The sequence below is a fragment of the Mizuhopecten yessoensis genome, unplaced genomic scaffold (genome assembly GCF_002113885.1).
Source record: "Mizuhopecten yessoensis strain PY_sf001 unplaced genomic scaffold, ASM211388v2 scaffold8205, whole genome shotgun sequence".
Taxonomy (NCBI): Eukaryota; Metazoa; Mollusca; class Bivalvia; order Pectinida; family Pectinidae; genus Mizuhopecten; species Mizuhopecten yessoensis.
In genome coordinates, this window is record NW_018407431.1 from 334,107 (window position 1) to 352,891 (window position 18,785).

General features: G+C 38.0%; 2 protein-coding genes across 2 annotated transcripts; both read right to left on the reverse strand.

The window, feature by feature from the left end:
- Positions 1 to 1,348: 1,348 nt before the first annotated feature.
- On the reverse strand, positions 1,349 to 10,423 carry LOC110455345 (matrix metalloproteinase-19-like). The gene is made up of 11 exons (XM_021505428.1): positions 10,148 to 10,423; positions 8,078 to 8,172; positions 7,616 to 7,767; positions 7,067 to 7,142; positions 6,536 to 6,678; positions 5,282 to 5,539; positions 4,740 to 4,985; positions 4,235 to 4,408; positions 3,477 to 3,604; positions 3,083 to 3,240; positions 1,349 to 2,717 (listed from the first exon to the last, which is right to left on the reverse strand). The coding sequence occupies exons 1-11, from the start codon at positions 10,271 to 10,273 to the stop codon at positions 2,615 to 2,617; spliced, it is 1,659 nt and encodes a 552-aa protein (XP_021361103.1). The 5' UTR covers positions 10,274 to 10,423; the 3' UTR covers positions 1,349 to 2,614.
- On the reverse strand, positions 8,181 to 10,141 carry LOC110455346. The gene is made up of 2 exons (XM_021505429.1): positions 9,908 to 10,141; positions 8,181 to 9,667 (listed from the first exon to the last, which is right to left on the reverse strand). The coding sequence occupies exons 1-2, from the start codon at positions 9,918 to 9,920 to the stop codon at positions 8,643 to 8,645; spliced, it is 1,038 nt and encodes a 345-aa protein (XP_021361104.1). The 5' UTR covers positions 9,921 to 10,141; the 3' UTR covers positions 8,181 to 8,642.
- Positions 10,424 to 18,785: the final 8,362 nt, after the last annotated feature.

Sequence of the window (18,785 nt, forward strand, 5' to 3'; positions counted from 1 at the left end):
AACAGTGTGTCTGGTTAATAAACTTTACAGTGTGTCCGGTTAATATACTTTACATTGTGTCCTGTTAATAGACTGTACAGTGTGTGCGGTTGATATACTTTACAGTGTGTCCGGTTGATAGACTGTACAGTGTGTTCGGTTAATAGACTTTATAGTGTGTTCGGTTGATATACTGTACAGTGTGTCCGGTTGATAGACTTTGCAGTGTGTCCTGTTAATAGACTGTACAGTGTGTGCGGTTGATATACTTTACAGTGTGTCCGGTTGATAGACTGTACAGTGTGTTCGGTTAATAGACTTTATAGTGTGTTCGGTTGATATACTGTACAGTGTGTCCGGTTGATAGACTTTATAGTGTGTCCGGTTAATAGCCTTTAAAGTGCGTCCGGTTGATAAACTTTATAGTGTGTCCGGTTAGTAGACTTTACAGTGTGTCCGGTTAATAGACTGTACAGCGTGTCCGGTTAATAGACTTTACAGTGTGTCCGGATAATAGACTGTACAGTGTGTCCGGTTAATAGACGTTGCAGTGTGTGTATGTTTGATAGACTTTACAGTGTGTCCGGTTAATAGACTGTACAGTGTATTCTGTTAATAGACTTTACAGTGTGTCATGTTAATAGACTTTACAGTGTGTCCGGTTAATATACTTTACATTGTGTCCTGTTAATAGACTGTACAGTGTGTCCGGTTAATAGACTGTACAGTGTGTCCGGTTATTAGACTTTACAGTGTGTCCGGTTAATAGACTGTACAGTGTCTTCTGAATGGAAATGTTGGTTTTATTGTCACTCTAGTAACCGCCAAAGATGAGATTTAATGAAGTAACTACCATTCTATAAGCTTTATAAACATTTTATTTTTCTTTAATTTGACATCTTCATTATACTTACACACATTTACATTCACTCGTATCCATTAACACGCGAATTCTTCGGAGATAAAATATGGAGACATAATCACAAGCTTGACCTGTTTGTAGAGTTTAATAAGTTCGGGATAAAACATAAATATTCATATAAATATACAAACATCAAACAAACAAAACAAATTACATACAGACTTATTAGCCTTTCGTCGTACAAAACTTTAAATCAACATTTAAATCTAGTAAATGAGATCAATAGATAGAACCCGACTATTTCTGGGTAACTGTTATATAAGACTATTACGGCCCTGTAAAGAGATCAAATCAGTAACATATCTTTATATGACCCGTGTGTTCAGAAGTTTGCTTCAGCCGCCTTGTCTTGTGTCGGGTACGTGTGCTTGTTAGATGTGTCGGGAAGACAGGTATTTGCATTTGTCTTACAAGACGTGTATTTGTCTTACAAGACGTGTATTTGTCTTACAAGTAATGTATTTGTCTTACAAGACGTTTATTTGTCTTACAAATAATTTATTTGTCTTACAAGACGTGTATTTGTCTTACAAGTAATGTATTTGTCTTACAAGACGTGTATTTGTCTTACAAGAAATGTATTTGTTTAACAAGACGTGTATTTGTGTTACAAGGCGTGTATTTGTCTTACAATATGTGTATTTATTTTACAAGACGTGTGTTTGTCTGACAATATGTGTATTTGTCTTACAAGACGTGTATTTGTTTTCCAAGACGTATATTTGTCTTACAATATGTGTATGTATTTTTCAAGACGTGTATTTGTCTTACAATATGTGTATTTATTTTACAAGACGTATAATTGTCTTACAATATGTGTATTTGTCTTACAAGACGTGTATTTGTCTTACAAGACGTATATTTGTTTTACAAGACGTACATTTGTCTTACAATATGTGTATTTGTTTTACAAGACGTGTATTTGTTTTACAGCTCGTGTATTTGTTTTACAATATGTGTATTTGTTTTACAGCTCGTGTTTTTGTTTTACAAGACGTGTATTTGTTTTACAGCACGTGTATTTGTTGTGAGACGGTTACGTGCCGATAGATGAGCGTTGTTGTGACACACCCATGACACGTCGATGTAGTTTCATCAACCAAGTCATGTTTTTGTTCGGCGAGAATGTCCTGTTATACGTGTTTATATTTGTAATGTAACCTCAGTAATCATTTTTTCTGGCAAAGAGTTAAAACCCTCCGACCAATAAGATAGTTAACGTTGTATGTCTATTGTTTAGCGAAACGTTTACATCACATATGCGTTTGTCATGTTGTTTTGGCCAGTATCATGATACGCCACAATTAGGCTCGTATGATAGCTAGGCATTCGCATAAAAGACATTCTTCAAGATGGAGATCGCCCTCAATGATGGGAAATACTATCCTCAAATCTACGGATCTTCTATTAACTAAGAATGCTCATATCCCTGTGCACGGGTGACCTTAAACCAACTCCCTTAAACTAGACGATACCCTACATACAATGTTGGGTATATACATGCCTCCTCTGGTGTCTATAGTATATTGAACCTTAACGCCGCAAAATCCGGATGGACGTTTTTGACAAGTCTGTTTGTCGTATTTCATGTACATTTGACTGACATGTATTGTCTATCATTACGTATTTGGATATACGTGGGTCATTGCCAACAGTTCACGTGGATTTCCTCATAATTCTTAATGAATATCCATGCTTAGAAAGCAAACAGTCTTATTGGTGAGGTTCTATGCACAACGATTTCAGCCACGAAGCAGCGCTATCTCCCGGATATCCGCTTACTTTACCTCGGGTATTTGGACTCACGCGTACGTAGCTGAAACAGAATTCAAGAATACATTAAAAACTTCGTTCCAAATTTGTAGATTTGATACTTGATAACCATACAATATCATTTCGGTTACGTTATAGATTATTATACAGAATGTTTTATCAGTACCTAATCTTTACAGAGTCGTCTGCGATGGAAACGAAAAAGATGCGGCCACTAAATAATAGTTATCTCCCTTTACTCAACCTTTCTGGCATTTTTAAAAATCTACCCCTGTATTTACATGCACCTTTGAATTTTTACCATGATCAAAAACTGATTGAAAGTGTCGATGGACAGTACATGTATAACAAGACAAAATGGAAAACAAATCATGTTCCAAACAACTGTCTCTATCTCTGACGACTTACCTCCCCTTTTTGAAGAAATACATATATCCGTCCGTCCATTCAATGCCTGCCGTGGAGTAACGAGGAAAAGCCCTCCAGAACTGGGAGATGGGGAGGGTGTATCCCGACCTTCTAGCTACGTTCATAGCACGCCGGTTGAAACCCCAAAAGTAATTCGTCTGAAAAAACCCCAAAACAACTCAATAATATTGTGCACGTGATTAAATACCTTTATATTATCGGCTATAAATTATCTCAAGTTTTGTTTCGACCAACCAAAGCACTGCGCTTGGCGATTTCGGAATTACGCAGCCTCACGCCCGTCACACTGTATTACACACTTTACACATCTTGTTTATTTTGTACTCATTAATGTGTATATATAATTTCTGATATAAAAAATATGTTGACTTACCCCGAAAAGGTAGACTTGTTGGTTTCCATAGCGAGGGTTAGTGATGGCGATCGCTGACCGGAAATCGTCCCTGTCCATCTGTGTAACGTTCTGTAGTGTGAACCCTAAATAGCGCCATACCTTACCGTCTGAAAAGCAAATCCAGTAAACTATCTTAATATGAGATAACTTTTTGACACTAACTAAAGAAAAAGCAATAACGTAAACCTATTTAAACATACTGACGAGTTACCGACAAAAAACATTACCTTTTTTTACAGATGGATAACGGGAACTAAGAGGTTGTCATATGCTTTTGGTCATTGTCCGAATAACGAGCTATATCCTATGATTTAGGAACGGCCAAACATAACTGCAGTCGGTTTTAAATGTATCCACTATCTATTTAACCATAGCGACAAGAAAAAGTGATCCAAAAGAATTAATACATCTAAAAGTTAACTTTCAATACCGTCGCAGATTTTTGGTCTTTCTGTAGGCTTTGTGTGTATGTCCCCTCTATAAGATAAGCGGTTTTTTCTGCAGTTTTAGTGCAAATAAATTGCTCTATCGATATGAAATGATTTTTTCGGTAGAATGCGTTGAGAAATCGCCAAAATGTTATTTTATGAAAAAGTTGTGAAATACAATAACGGACTTAGACCTGATGGAGATAGGAAAGTTAATATACTTCTACCCCAACCCCGGGTTCAAAGATACTCGTACACTATCTCATAATCATTGAACAGTCGGTGGTTTGAATGTTGCCGGGTACTCACGGTTGTTAAAGAGGAAAGTTTCGCCGGTACTCTTCAGATAAACGGCAGCCTTCACGTATCTAGGCGAGCCGGGATACACCTCTCGGATAAACCGGGGGAATCCTGCAGCCAGACCCCCAGCTGTCACTTTGTAGACTAACTGGTTCCGGAACACGTAGGTGGCGCCATCTGGGCCTGCGGGAAACAAAATATACCATAATAACAATGTAGGCTTAACACCGAGAGAGTCACATGAAATATTAAGTTCAACAGTACTTTATTTTTTTTATTGAATCTGCAGGAATCGCAAGACATGTGGAGTGTACTCAATTAAAATGTTAGCTTTCATGGACTAGGTTTGAATGTATTTTATTTTATAGGCTGTATCTATAGTATTGTCATGCCTTCACTTGATATAAGAAAGTAACCACATCTTATGTTTATAACGGCAGAGTGTTATCTAAACTCAATTGGGGATCAATCCGAAATTAAACCAGAAAAAATCCTTGTTGCTATATCAACTTACCAGATGAAATAGCGTCGAAGGCAAGATTACATAAGGTCTCGTCACCCGTCGGTATAATAGCAGTGGTGGGCGTGGTGACGTCTGTTGTAGGTGAGGGTCTGGGTGTTGGTCTGGGTGTTGGTGTAGTTGTTGTTGTTGTTGTTGTTAGTGTTGTTGTTGTTGGTGTTGTTGTTGTTGTTGTTGTTGGTGGTGTTGTTGTTGTTGTTTGTGGTGGGGATGGTGTTGTCTGTTGTCTAGAAGGACTTCCTGAAATAGCACTTCAAGTTTAATTTTCGCATAGGATATCATAAAACACTCAAGTCATAATTCCGATATTTTTTAGTTTAACTCACTTACAATTGAATGCGTATTGTGATGATTACCTGTGAAAATCTTTATTCAATATTTAACATAATTACTGCCACTTAACTTAAACATTGGAAAATATAATTTAGTTTAACAATATTGTATTCAATAAGTCCAATTAGATGCACAATTTATACACAGTTAACAAAAAACAAAAAAACAGAATTTTTGGCGTCTGCTTCACCGACCATTCTTACCGTACAATGACTGGACTCCTCGGACGTCATCGTTATGAAGCCTTAGACCAGGGATGTATCCCCTGTAGTAAGGAGCCATAAGGGCAGAGGGGTTCGAAGAATGGCCGAGTCCAAGGGCATGACCGAACTCGTGAGCGGCGACAGTTTCAAGTTCCGTGCCACTGTTGGAATGATACACCCATCGCTCCCCATCGTCAAAATGAGTGTCCCCGTCAAGGTAACCGTTACCGGGGAAGAACGCATGCGCCAAAACACCACCTGAAATTTCAGTGAAATTAATAAACCAACGAAAAGAAAAAAGAAAAGATTAATTTAAATATTTCACAAAATTTTCAGTGAGTGTTTGTGTTAGGGAGTGGTATTTTGTGGCGGATCAACAATTTCTGTAGGCGTTCCAGCCAACTGGGGACACCTCACTATAAAATACCCCAATTTGTCATAATTGGTAAAAAAAAACGAATAAGTATATATTTATCCCGCGGAATCCACTACTAGGTTTGATTTACCAAAACATATATCATACTATATAAATATGACATTCATTAGCAGGTGACAGTGAATATTGCCACCTCGAGAAAGCCATTGTCTCCCGAGGCGAAGCCGAGGGTGACAATGGGATTTTGAGGGTTGACAATATTCACTGTCCCCTGCTAATGAATGTCATATCTATTTTGTTACACCAAAAGTCTTTGTAGCTCAGAAACGGCAGCAAACCTCGATAATGACATCTTGTTTGTTGATAGTCTGCTGTTTACAATCGCTATCGCCGCGGCGCTTGATAAAATTCGCTGTTGCCGTCAAACGTTCTTGTGACCATCACGGTGGGGAAACGAAGCGGTGAATGCAAATTTTTCGCGCATGTTATATTTTTCACTGTCTCATGGCAATATCACCCGCGCCCCTTAAAACCGATGTATTTTCGGAGTCAGTGTGACAGAGATTTTTGTTTGATTGGTTCTCCCAACCAATTAAATAGCTAGAAATTCACTTGAGGTGTAACAAAAATTTATATCCATGGATTCCGTGCGATAAGAACGCGCTCTGAAAGATATTGATTCTAGTATGATCACCTGATACCGCCATTTCCACGAGCCTTGCCAGAGTTACCGGAAGTAATGGGGTCAATATTGTTCCAGTAATTACTAGTATATAACTTACATTCAACATATAAATACTAAATAAGGTTGACTTATATGCACGTTTAAAGTAGCCAAGAGTTAATTAATAACGCCACAAAGATCAAAAGAAACAAACCTCTTCCGTCAAAGGCATTTCCACGGCCGTCACCATGGAAGCCGTTTGCGAATTTAATCTCGATGTCTGATTTCCCGTTTGTCTCTTGAAACTGTAGAGGGGAAACGTCGGACCAGTATTCAAAGGCGTTCCTGATAGCGAGTCTACGATTGTTGGAAAAAAGTGGTGACACTCATTAGTCAAATGATGATTTTGCACACGTTACAGAAATGTATGTATTGTAAGAAAATGTTTTGAAATATATTAAAACTTCGTCATCATATCAGTTCTTGACATTTCTGAGACAAATTGCTTGGCATTTTTCTCATTTAACAGAGCCTTTTGCATTTCAGAATGAACAATAAATATATAACTGAAACAACCTATCTAATCACAATAGCTTTGGAAGCCAGTGTCGTCGATTGACTGATTGCTAATGATACGGCACCGTCATATGGCGAATTGACCGTTGTTGTGATAATGACGTCACAATATGAGTGCATTAACAATGTGCACGCATAGTGACGTCACAAATCTCAGCACGTGACTTACTTTTGGATTCCCTCCGAAAGTTGACCAGTAGGATTGATGACGTTCCATGTTACAGAATGTTTTCTCCACTTGTTTCCTAGCAACAAAAATATATGCGTAAAAATACGCGCAAAAATAGTGGACGCTACTAATAGCAGATGAAATTTCTACATGAACATGGAGGTTGGGATAAAACGTGTAAAACCAATAAAAGGTCAATCACCATGATAATTATGTAATCAATTGTTTTCTTTTAATTATCACAGATACATAGTTCCCAGATTGTCAGGGGCGAATAATATCAATAAGCGCCTAATACGTCAATTTTTAAGCACGTAGGTCGTCGAAAGCGTCCCCGTGGGCTTGATACGCGGTACCTGTATCCCCCCCCCCCCCCCCCCCCTTAAACATACTTTCTTTCGCAGTAAGGATTATATGGTTAATTTAAGGCATGACCTAGAAATAAAAGGCTGTTACCATTTCATTCAAATACGTTTGCAATTAGATACCTCAAAGAAAGCGATATACTGTCAGGGTTTCAATACATTTTGGAAAGGAAAACAACCTTACCGGGGGCGTTAAACTCCAGAGGGCGTTCCAAATTTTGAGGTTCACCGGGTGCAGAGTTATCAGAAACTCCACAACGAGGCTGCCTCATTTTCAGTATGGTTTGGTCGTCGATGTTACCAGTCACCTGCAGACCGTTGAAAATCTGGAAGTTCCTGAGTCGAGAAATAGTTCAAATTTTACGTTATTGATTTCGTTTTGAACTTTTAAACGTTTTAGACTGCAATATCCAGGCTAGGACGAATCTTAGCATTGATACAAATATACCATCAGTATGTATGTCTACAGTAGCTATTCTAGAGGGAATACTGATACATTTTCACTTCCCCTCCCTTATCGATAAGCTATACCGCAAGTTACTTGATTGTCTACAAACTTGTTTATTGTTATAGAACTATAGCACCGTAAACAGAATTTAGTTTAACAATTTAATACACTTACTAAAAAAAGGCATCATTGTCTTACCTAATGGCTTCAATCCGACTAGCCTCGTCATGACTGACCGGACCACGTGACGAGTCATCAATTTTGGCCAGGTATCCGAACTTTTCCAAGTAGCCCTGTAAAATATATGTTGATGTTTTAAAAATAGCCTTTAAGTTGGGCTTGAAATGATCTGGAAGTTAGTTTTAGACCAAACAAATGTTTGAATTTCAATTAACTTAAAATAAATCGTGTGCATTTAAAAAAAAGATTTCGCCCATGATTTCGCCCAGGATTTCCCCCAAGGATTTCGCTCAGGATTTCCCCCCAGGATTTCGCTCAGGATTTCGCCCAGGATTTCGCCCAGGATTTCCACTGCAAAGAATTTAATTAAAGTCAATACTCCTGTTAAGCAAAGTGCATGCAGTTTCCTGCACTTTTACTGAAAATATTGAGAAACAAATATATGTTGATAGATATCCGAACCTTACACATGTTAAACACAGCATACATAAAGTAAATAATTCTCGAGAAACAAAGTATGAACTATAACTAAAAGTAAACTCCTACGCTAATGATCATAACATGTATAAAAACAGTGCTCAATCTATTCATTGGTTAAGCGACTTAGATATTTAGTATAATTTTCTTGTATGTTGGTGACCAATACACGTGTATGGTCCATGCCCTTGTATGTTGGTGACCAATACACGTGTATGGTCCATGCCCTTGTATGTTGGTAATCAATGCACGTGTATGGTCCATGCCCTTGAATGTTGGTAACCAATACACGCGTATGGTCCATGTCCTTGAATGTTGGTAACCAATACACGTGTATGGTCCATGTCCTTGTATGTTGGTAACCAATGCACGTGTATGGTCCATGTCCTTGTATGTTGGTAACCAATACACGTGTATGGTCCATGCCCTTGAATGTTGGTAACCAATACACGTGTATGGTCCATGTCCTTGTATGTTGGTAACCAATACACGTGTATGGTCCATGTCCTTGTATGTTGGTAACCAATACACGTGTATGGTCCATGTCCTTGTATGTTGGTAACCAATACACGTGTATGGTCCATGTCCTTGTATGTTGGTAACCAATGCACGTGTATGGTCCATGTCCTTGTATGTTGGTAACCAATGCACGTGTATGGTCCATGCCCTTGAATGTTGGTAACCAATACACGTGTATGGTCCATGCCCTTGTATGTTGGTAATCAATGCACGTGTATGGTCCATGTCCTTGTATGTTGGTAACCAATACACGTGTATGGTCCATGTCCTTGAATGTTGGTAACCAATACACGTGTATGGTCCATGTCCTTGTATGTTGGTAACCAATGCACGTGTATGGTCCATGTCCTTGTATGTTGGTAACCAATGCACGTGTATGGTCCATGTCCTTGTATGTTGGTAACCAATGCACGTGTATGGTCCATGCCCTTGAATGTTGGTAACCAATACACGTGTATGGTCCATGCCCTTGTATGTTGGTAATCAATGCACGTGTATGGTCCATGTCCTTGTATGTTGGTAACCAATACACGTGTATGGTCCATGTCCTTGAATGTTGGTAACCAATACACGTGTATGGTCCATGTCCTTGTATGTTGGTAACCAATGCACTTGTATGGTCCATGCCCTTGTATGTTGGTGACCAATACACGTGTATGGTTCATGCCCTTGTATGTTGGAAATCAATGCACGTGTATGGTCCGTGCCCTTGAATGTTGGTAATCAATACACGTGATTGTTCCATGCCCTTGTTTGTTGGTAACCAATACACGTGTATGGTTCATGTCCTTGAATGTTGGTAACCAATCCACGTGTATGGTCCATGACCTTGTATGTTGGTAACCAATTCACGTGTATGGTCCATGCCCTATGCGTTCCGTGCAACTTGTTAACTTACGTTTTGTGTAAGGGTTTATTTTCCAGTGTTATACAATCTACGAAGCGCAAAGTCAGTATACAATAACTGTTTGACCACTGAGAGACTCTATATACAAACAATAACTGTAATAAATTGTTAAAAAAATCACACATTTTGTTTTGTGAGTAAATCAGTACCTGATCGTTAAGCAATGCAATACAAAATATACTTACATCAATATCCACGGCTTGACGTTTTTCTCTACGAGTTATGTCCCCTGTCGATTTGGCACCCGTTGAGTGTATCCCACAAACAGCTAGGATGATACATACGACAACAGCGAAACGAATGGTCTTCATAATTAATAAAATGAATAAAATTTAAATTAAAAACAAATGTAATCAATTAGTTTAAGCTCTCCAGTCAAAACTCTAATTAACTTTAAAATCTTGTCCAGTTTACAAACACTGCTTTGATTGCTAACGCTATCAGTCCAGTGTGTTAAATGACAGTGTTGTTGTATCCTCCTTATTTATACTGGTCTGATCGGATATTACCTTTACAAACTGCACCCGATTTAATTGTACTACTTATCCTTATAAGGACATTGGGTTTCCGCACGAGCACTGACCGCGCAGAGCTGTTTGTTCATAGGTAGTCGTTTAGTGTAAACACTTCCCTATGACGTCAGCTCAAACCATTGCTTGAATGAACTTCAAAAGACTGAGCCCTCGGTGTGGCGATTTCTCGTAAGTGTTTATGCACCGACTTACCGCGCAGTCATCGAGATACACATACCGTTTTATTTTACCCGAGACAGGCCCAGTGTTTAAGTATTGTTAACTTATGTATGTATTGACTATTTCTACAGTAAACAACTCTATATAAAACCTATCCATGTTAAATCTAATACATGCATTCATGCAAAGTATATAAACATTCCTTAAGACATCCAATATGTACGGTTTTTAATTTCATCATTTCCATCTAAGATAAAAATTACTCTCCTTAACGTATTTATGATAAATTTGAACAAAGATAATTTTGCATGAAAAGAAATGTATACCAATCGTTAAAATTGATAGCTTCTAAATGAGATGATCTTGCTTTGTTATTTTGTTACGGCAATTTTAATATTCACCGGCGATTTGTGTAGAAGTTAACTATTAAATACTTAGAGGTATAGATCTGATACAGGTTCCCTAGGTCCTCTTCAACAGTTTCTGGGATTCTGTCATTTACCATACATGCTTTATAGTAATCGTAAACTGCACCATTGCTTTGTGTGTATTATAATATCATAAAATGTGAAATAGCTAAGATCAATTATGGCACAAAAACGAAGGCACAGGAGTATATGATATATTTTAGTAAAAATGTATTTCGTTAAGTTGTTGAAATCAGCCATTTTTTGTTAATAAATACTTGTGGCTTTCCCTTATCTGTCGTGACTGGACTACGGGCATGTCTACCTAATTACGGACCTCCTCCTTCCTCCTCCCCCTCTCTTCTCCAAAGTACATGACTAATAGAAAGCGGTTATTCATGTGTAAACAATCATAGATAAGATAAGCATGAATTACATTTCGTGTACGTGCCCAGTGTATTCATAAAATATATAGATATACACAATCTCAGTCTATACAATATACTGACCGCTCGCCCTGTCGAGAAGAAGTAAACTCGCAAGGTAGTATACTGAGTACATGTTGACTTAGGTAATATTGGGAAGCTTTGTGGTAATACTGAAAAATAGAAAGGACCAGTTACCGAGATAATTATTAAAATAATAGGCGTCCCCTTCACTCCAACTTTAGTTTTATTGGCAGCTACGTTTGATATGAAACAGGAAAACGTCCGCTTATGTCGAACTTGGCTATGTCGAAAACTCATCATAAATCGAATAATTTGTCAAACATATATATCGGACACTTTTAAATCAAATAGTTTTTCCAAATTTATGTCTTCTCTCATCTTCTCTCAAATTCTCTCATCTTCTCTCATCTTCTCTCAACTTCTCTCATCTTCTCTCAACTTCTCTCAACCGAACAATGTATATGTCAAACACTCTCCTGATTCGAAAAGCTTTTCCAGTTTATGTAGAACACTCCAATATTTAGCCCTGGCTGTACATAGCCTTTACATAAACACAAGTCTTTTGTACCAAAATTACAATACGGTTTACGTGCACTGGTGAATTAAAGTTATATACACCACGACAACAGCTGAACACCCAGATTACTCGAACCCGGACATTGTTGTGGTATCTCGAGGTCGGTTACAGTGGTTATCATATTGTTAAATGATGTAGTTAACATATATCCATGATGTACATACAGATTACGGTGTACAAAAGTACACGCAGGGATACGTTATATACAACTGTACTCACAAATCAATGACATACATGCACTACACAAAGAAACGATGAACTCACAAATCAATGACATACATGCACTACACAAAGAAACGATGTACTCACAAATCAATGACATACATGCACTACACAAAGAAACGATGAACTCACAAATCAATGACATACATGTACTACACAAAGAAACGATGCACTCACAAATCAATGACATACATGTACTACACAAAGAAACGATGTACTCACAAATCAATGACGTACACAAAGAAACGATGTACTCACAAATCAATGACATACATGTACTTCACAAATCAATGATGTACTCACAAATCAATGACGTAAATTAAGCAGTGATGTACATGTACTCACAAATCAATGACGTAAATTAAGCAGTGATATATTCACAAATCAATGACGTACTACAAAGAAGAATAATGCACACGAAAATCAATGACGTACACAAAGCAATGATTGTGACAATATCAACAATACATCTTTTTCTAAAATTTATGAATTTTGTTCATGATATTCCTTTATTGTTATATTTCTGGAATTTTGCTGTTATGCACACATTCTGTTTAAATATGTTATGAGTTAAGAATCCCCGTCCCATTACAGGTAAATTACTGGAGAACCCTGTTGTAGTGTGTTCCTACAAAAGTAACCCCCACTCTCGTTTTGGGTATAGCTGTAGTGGAATTTGACCAGAAAACTACCGCTGGTCAGGTCGCTTAGTTAGTTAGAGTGGTCATGTTGTAGTCAGAGGTCCAGAGTTCGAATCCCGGTCTTGTGACGTGGCCTATTTTACTGTAAAACTGTTGTTGATTGTGTCATCATTGTTTACGTTTTATTGTGGAGGTCTTGTAGGCAAAGTAGATGTCACAGAAAGGTAGCGTATACCCTTAAATTGACGCCGTCCTGAAATATTGTTTTATCCTCGAACATTGTATTCTATGGTGGTACATTGAGGACATGCACAATATATTTTTTCTACATTTACTATCTCGAGCGCTCGACTTATCCTCTGCTATCATACAATACTATTATGAAGCGATTATACGTAAAGTCTAAAATCGAGCGCTCGAGATAGTTCATTTAGAAAATACTATTGTGCATGTCCTTAATGTACCATCGTAGTATCGATACGAACCCAAGATAAACTTGAGATCTGCCGAGGTGTAAATCGGAGGAAGCGTGGAATAATTCAACTTCATTTTGTAAGATGGGGCAAATGACGGATAAAGTGACGAGGATACACAAAATAAGTACATGTATTGGTAAAAAAACGTTAAATCAACAAAAATGAAACAGCAAACAGCGTCACAGGAAAAGTGATGCCGCATTTCTAACGATCATATCATGCACTTCATCATAACTCGGCACGTAGGCCGGCGTACTCTGTGTTATAAGTGTGGGAAAACAAGGTCATTCAATCTGATCCTTAATTCTAATTAACTGCAAAGGAAAAAACAGCGATTTCTTAGAAGTAGGAGGGGAGGGGCTAATCATGAATAACATGTTTATGCAATCTTGTGAAACAGGATAATATGGTCCTATTCTATAGTTTATTGCATTTACTGGTACTTTCATTTACTTTTATGTAACAAGGAATTTCATTGGTTCTTCAACACGATATGTGGACATACCGAACATGACGTCAGATCGACTAACGTTACGTGGAACCGGATTTAAGGAAGATTGTATTCCGTTACCCGCGTCAGCAGTAAAACTCATTTAAGGTCTGTGGTGTGGGTGGATGAATACACAGGGAACTGAAAACGAGTTAACTATTTTGAAAAATATAGAGAAAAACAACTGTTTCAATTTGTAGATTTGACATGAAACTGAAACTGTCAATAATTGGAGATTTGTAAAAAAATTAAGATGTTTGGCAAAACAGAAATAAGATCACGACTGAACACCCTGTATTTTCAGATTTGGAAATGTATATTCGTTTGAAGGTCCATACTGCGCCTATGGGTGGACGGGTACACAGGGACCTGATATTTACTTACAGCAGTCTAGTGTGGATGGACATGTACAGATACACAGGGACCTGGGATTTAGTTATTGCGTTGTAATGTGGGTGGACAGATACACAGGGAACTGATATTTAGCTACATCAGTGTAGTGTGGGTGGACAGATACACAGGTACCTGATATTTAGATACAACAGTAAAGTATGGGTGGATGGGTACACCGGGACCTAAGATTTAGTTACGGCAGTGTAATGTCGGTGGACAGATACACAGGGACTTGTTATTTAGTTATAACAAGTGTAGTGTGGGTGGACGGGTACACAGGGACCTGAGATTTAGTTACAGCAGTGTAATCTGGTTGGACAGATACACAGGGACCTGGGATTTGAATACAATAGTGAAGTTTGGTTGGACGGGTGCACAGGGACCTGAGATTTAGTTAAAGCAGTGTAGTGTGGGTGGACAGATACACAGGGACCATGGATTTAGATACAACAGTGAAGTGTGGATGGATGGGTACACAGGGACCTAAGATTTAGTTACGGCAGTGTAGTGTGGGTGGACGGATAAACAGGGACATGGGACTTAGTTACATCAGTCTAGTGTGGGTGGATTGATACACAGGAACCTGAGATTTAGTAACAGCAGTGTAGTGTGGGTGGACAGATATACAGGGACCTGATATATAGTTACTGTAGTCTAGTGTGGATGGACGGGTACACAGGGACCTGAGTTTTAGTTACAGCAGTGTAGTGTGGGTAGACAGATACACAGGGACCTGCTATTTAGTTATAAAATTTGTAGAGTGGGTGGACGGGTACTCAGGGACCTGAGATTTAGTTACAAAAAGTGTAATGTGGATGGACGGGCACACAGGGGCCTTGGATTTAGTTACAGCATTTTGTTTGGATCTATCCTGGCTTGTAGTAAGTATTATTAGTCGTAGTAGGACCGAAGATTAACACTTAGTTAAAGACTCGAGGCATTTCCGGTCATGCGCATACCGACTACTGGGACAAGCGATAACTTGTCGTTTTGTTTGGAATTTAAAATATTTTTATATATGGAACAATTCGTCATATTAAGCAAATATAATGATTTTAATGCTATTTTTTGGTGGTCGGGGTGGGGGACAGAATACAGGGACAAAAACTACCACAAATAATTGAAAATGCTGCTTGATTTAAGGATTCACACAACTAAACCAGCCAATCAGCAAGTATTTCGTACGTTAGTAATCCCTTACTATAATTCTGGTTAAATACAGTCCTTCTGAATAATTTAGATGCGTTATTTTTGATAGATGTTTTATTGAATAAAATCTACAGATATTTAACGTTGGAAAATTACATGGTTTTAGTAGATTTTTATATGTGATAGCAGATTTATATGGGGTCAGAATCCGGGGATGTTCAAGTCCCGCTTCACTGGTTTGACTTGCAAACTTCCGGTTGTCAAAAGCAGAAGCCTGTAGCGCTCTTATTTAAGCATTGAACTTCTTTCAGTTGACATTCACAGGCAATATTAATGCCAACTGGACAAAGGCAAATTCAATGAAGTATGCTAGCGTTTCATGTTGGATTTGCCTTTGTTCAGTTGGCATTCATTTTACCTATGTTTGTATTTACCATTTTTGGATCTGTTCATCGCATAGAAAATGCAATTACACTAACTATTAGTCAGCATTTAGTTCAAATAATGTATTTATCGTGTATGCTTGTTCAATGAATTGAACAGCCATCGCTAAGGAAGGGTCAGTGGTATCCAACGTAACAGTTATGACGTCATAATAATGATAGCGGCAACAATTGGTCTATGGCATTCATAGCCTATATGAATGCCAACTGAATTTTGTAGGGTTATATAGTGGTAATGCCTTACGATGGCTAATATATGTCATTAAACCTGCAGTTTATATTAAAATATTCAAGCTGTTAGCTCAAAAGCTTGGTATTAACATCTAGTGAATGATTTAGTTGTGTGAGACCTGAAACGGCTATAACGACTGTCAGGGATGGATTCTATTATTGTCACGCCCCAGATGTAATAGGCTGATAAATCTATCATGGTTTATATCATTTGTTGTATACATGTCTATTTGTCTATGCCCAGCTCGTTTAGTGTGTGTGAGAGAGATGTATGTGTGTTATAGGTTACAGGGAGTGATCCTTTGATTATCACCTTACCTGTATAGTTCTTTTTTTTTTATATATTACATGATATACATTGGTAGAAATAATAGTTTATAATTTGGTCATTTTGGCGGGAATCTCTTCGTAAGGAAAGTTAGTACTCTATAGCCTGCCAAACTGAACAGACCTATTTTGATCAAGACATTTTATAACAAAGGACTGAAAGAAAGACAGGGAATTCAATTATCACTTAAACAAAAGGAATCATGGAGTACCAGTGATAGATTGTTTGTGGTTGAAACGGATCTGTGCTATACACAGAGTGTACGTGTTTAAACGTGTGTCGAGAAAATAAAGAACCCACGACAAATAAATCAACGACTTGGTGATCATTTGATACCCGGTTACACAGAGGTGCTGGAATCGGTTACCCGTCTTATAAAATCGGACTTGAGCAAGGCTACTACTAGTACAGCCGTACTTTACATATTGTTATCATATTATCTACGTAGCTGGAGACGTCTTTAAGTAACCTTAGCTGTTGATAGGACGTTAAACAAAATAAAAACTAAAACCAAACCTAGCTGAGTAATATCGTATTGCTAGTTTTTACAAAATGGATCCGATGGAAGATTGAGTGCAGTTTATCAAGTGATTATGTTTAATATTTAATAGCTCTAACTGTCCTACTCAAGCGCCAGGAATCACACACCCAAATGTAAACATAACCAGGGACTGAAGTCCTCACGACCGAATTTAAGCAAATTTACTTTTTTCAGTTAAGATGATAAAGCTGTTGGAACTAGAAACTCTTTTGTTAGCTTAACTCGAAGGGAAGTATCCGAATAGAAACTATTTAAGGCTTTTGAAAATAAACGTTGTTAATATTTCAGGTCCGAAGTCTTAAAACGTTGTTGGTTCCATAAACATGATTTTATATTTGATACAATTAGGAGGATTTAACATTGAAAGATCAAACTTGCAAATGAAAAAGAACTGCATTAAACTGTATGGATATCTAAACTGGGTTAAGGATTATACCGATCCAGGAAGTCAACCTTGTCGCATACCCTCACAACATCCGAGTTCAGATGTGAAAAGACAAATAATCTGTTGCTAACACAGACATTCACAAGTGCTCTACAACATCACTGACTCGCACGGGTTAGTACGTGTCCCGCGTGCGGTTACGGAGGAGAGCGTGACCCGTAAAATCCTCCTCCTCAGCTTTCACAACGTAGGACACGTTACAACCCTATTCCAGTTTCTGCGAGTAATAGAAGACAAACACTGTATGGAAGCTTATAGTATTGAAATCTTCATAGCCACAAACTACCAGATTCCTCAAACGGCATTCCGCGAGTCTTAAAAGTCGCATATCAATATCAATATAATAATATACAACATTTGATATATCGCCCTATCTAGCCAGAATAAGCCACTCTAAAGCGCATTACAGTACACATCCAATTTAAACAATCAATACAATTAGCATATACATTAATAAATAAAATTTTGAGGAATTCGCAGGAGCTGCCTTATCAGGCGCTACCTACTAGTCCTATGCCACCTGGCTAATATCTGTGTGTGTATGCCTACGTGTGTGTTGAAGTGTGCCACCTCACCTGAATGCTACAGCACAGATACCGCAACATCCACCCAAGACCATTCTATACTCCACCTGGGTTGTTGGAGATTTGTGGGCAGGAGAAAAACACTTTCTCTGAATATTCCATGTGAACGACGACTTCGGGGATCGAACCCCGGCTGCCTGCGTGTAAGGCCGGAGTGTTAACCACTCGACCAGTCGGCCCATATATCATTTGTTATTTAAAGAGTTTTTTTTGCGGGATATGAACATTTTCTATATCTTATTAGTTAAAAGTCACGAATAATGTATATATCGTTCAACTGTTGTCTTTCCATGATGTGCTGAAAACTGGGAACATGGCAATAATAAAATGATAATAGTTTTGTTAAAAAAGTAGCCATATTTATCCTTTTATAATAGTGGTCATGATTAATTTTCAATTTTTCAAGATAGAGTCATATTAATTGTCCGGTGTAACACTAGAGTTATCGAAGATTGTTGGTGAAGTTGAAGTTTATTTAGTTCAGCTACAAAGAATCTAGAAGCGGTCTGTCTGTGTGGTCGTCAGGGAGTCAGTCTGAGTCGTTCTCATTTGGGTAACTTGTTTCCTGTTTTTAACGAGATATTTTTAAATCTATCGGTCATTTCCCCCTCACTATCGTCCCCCTGGAGTATCAGGGATGTTATTCCAGGAGCCATATGATGGTTTATGCTCTCCTGACTTTACTTATACTTGACCTAACCCAGATCGTAACTTCCCAGTAAAACCTTCACATGGTGATCCATTTAACGGTACAG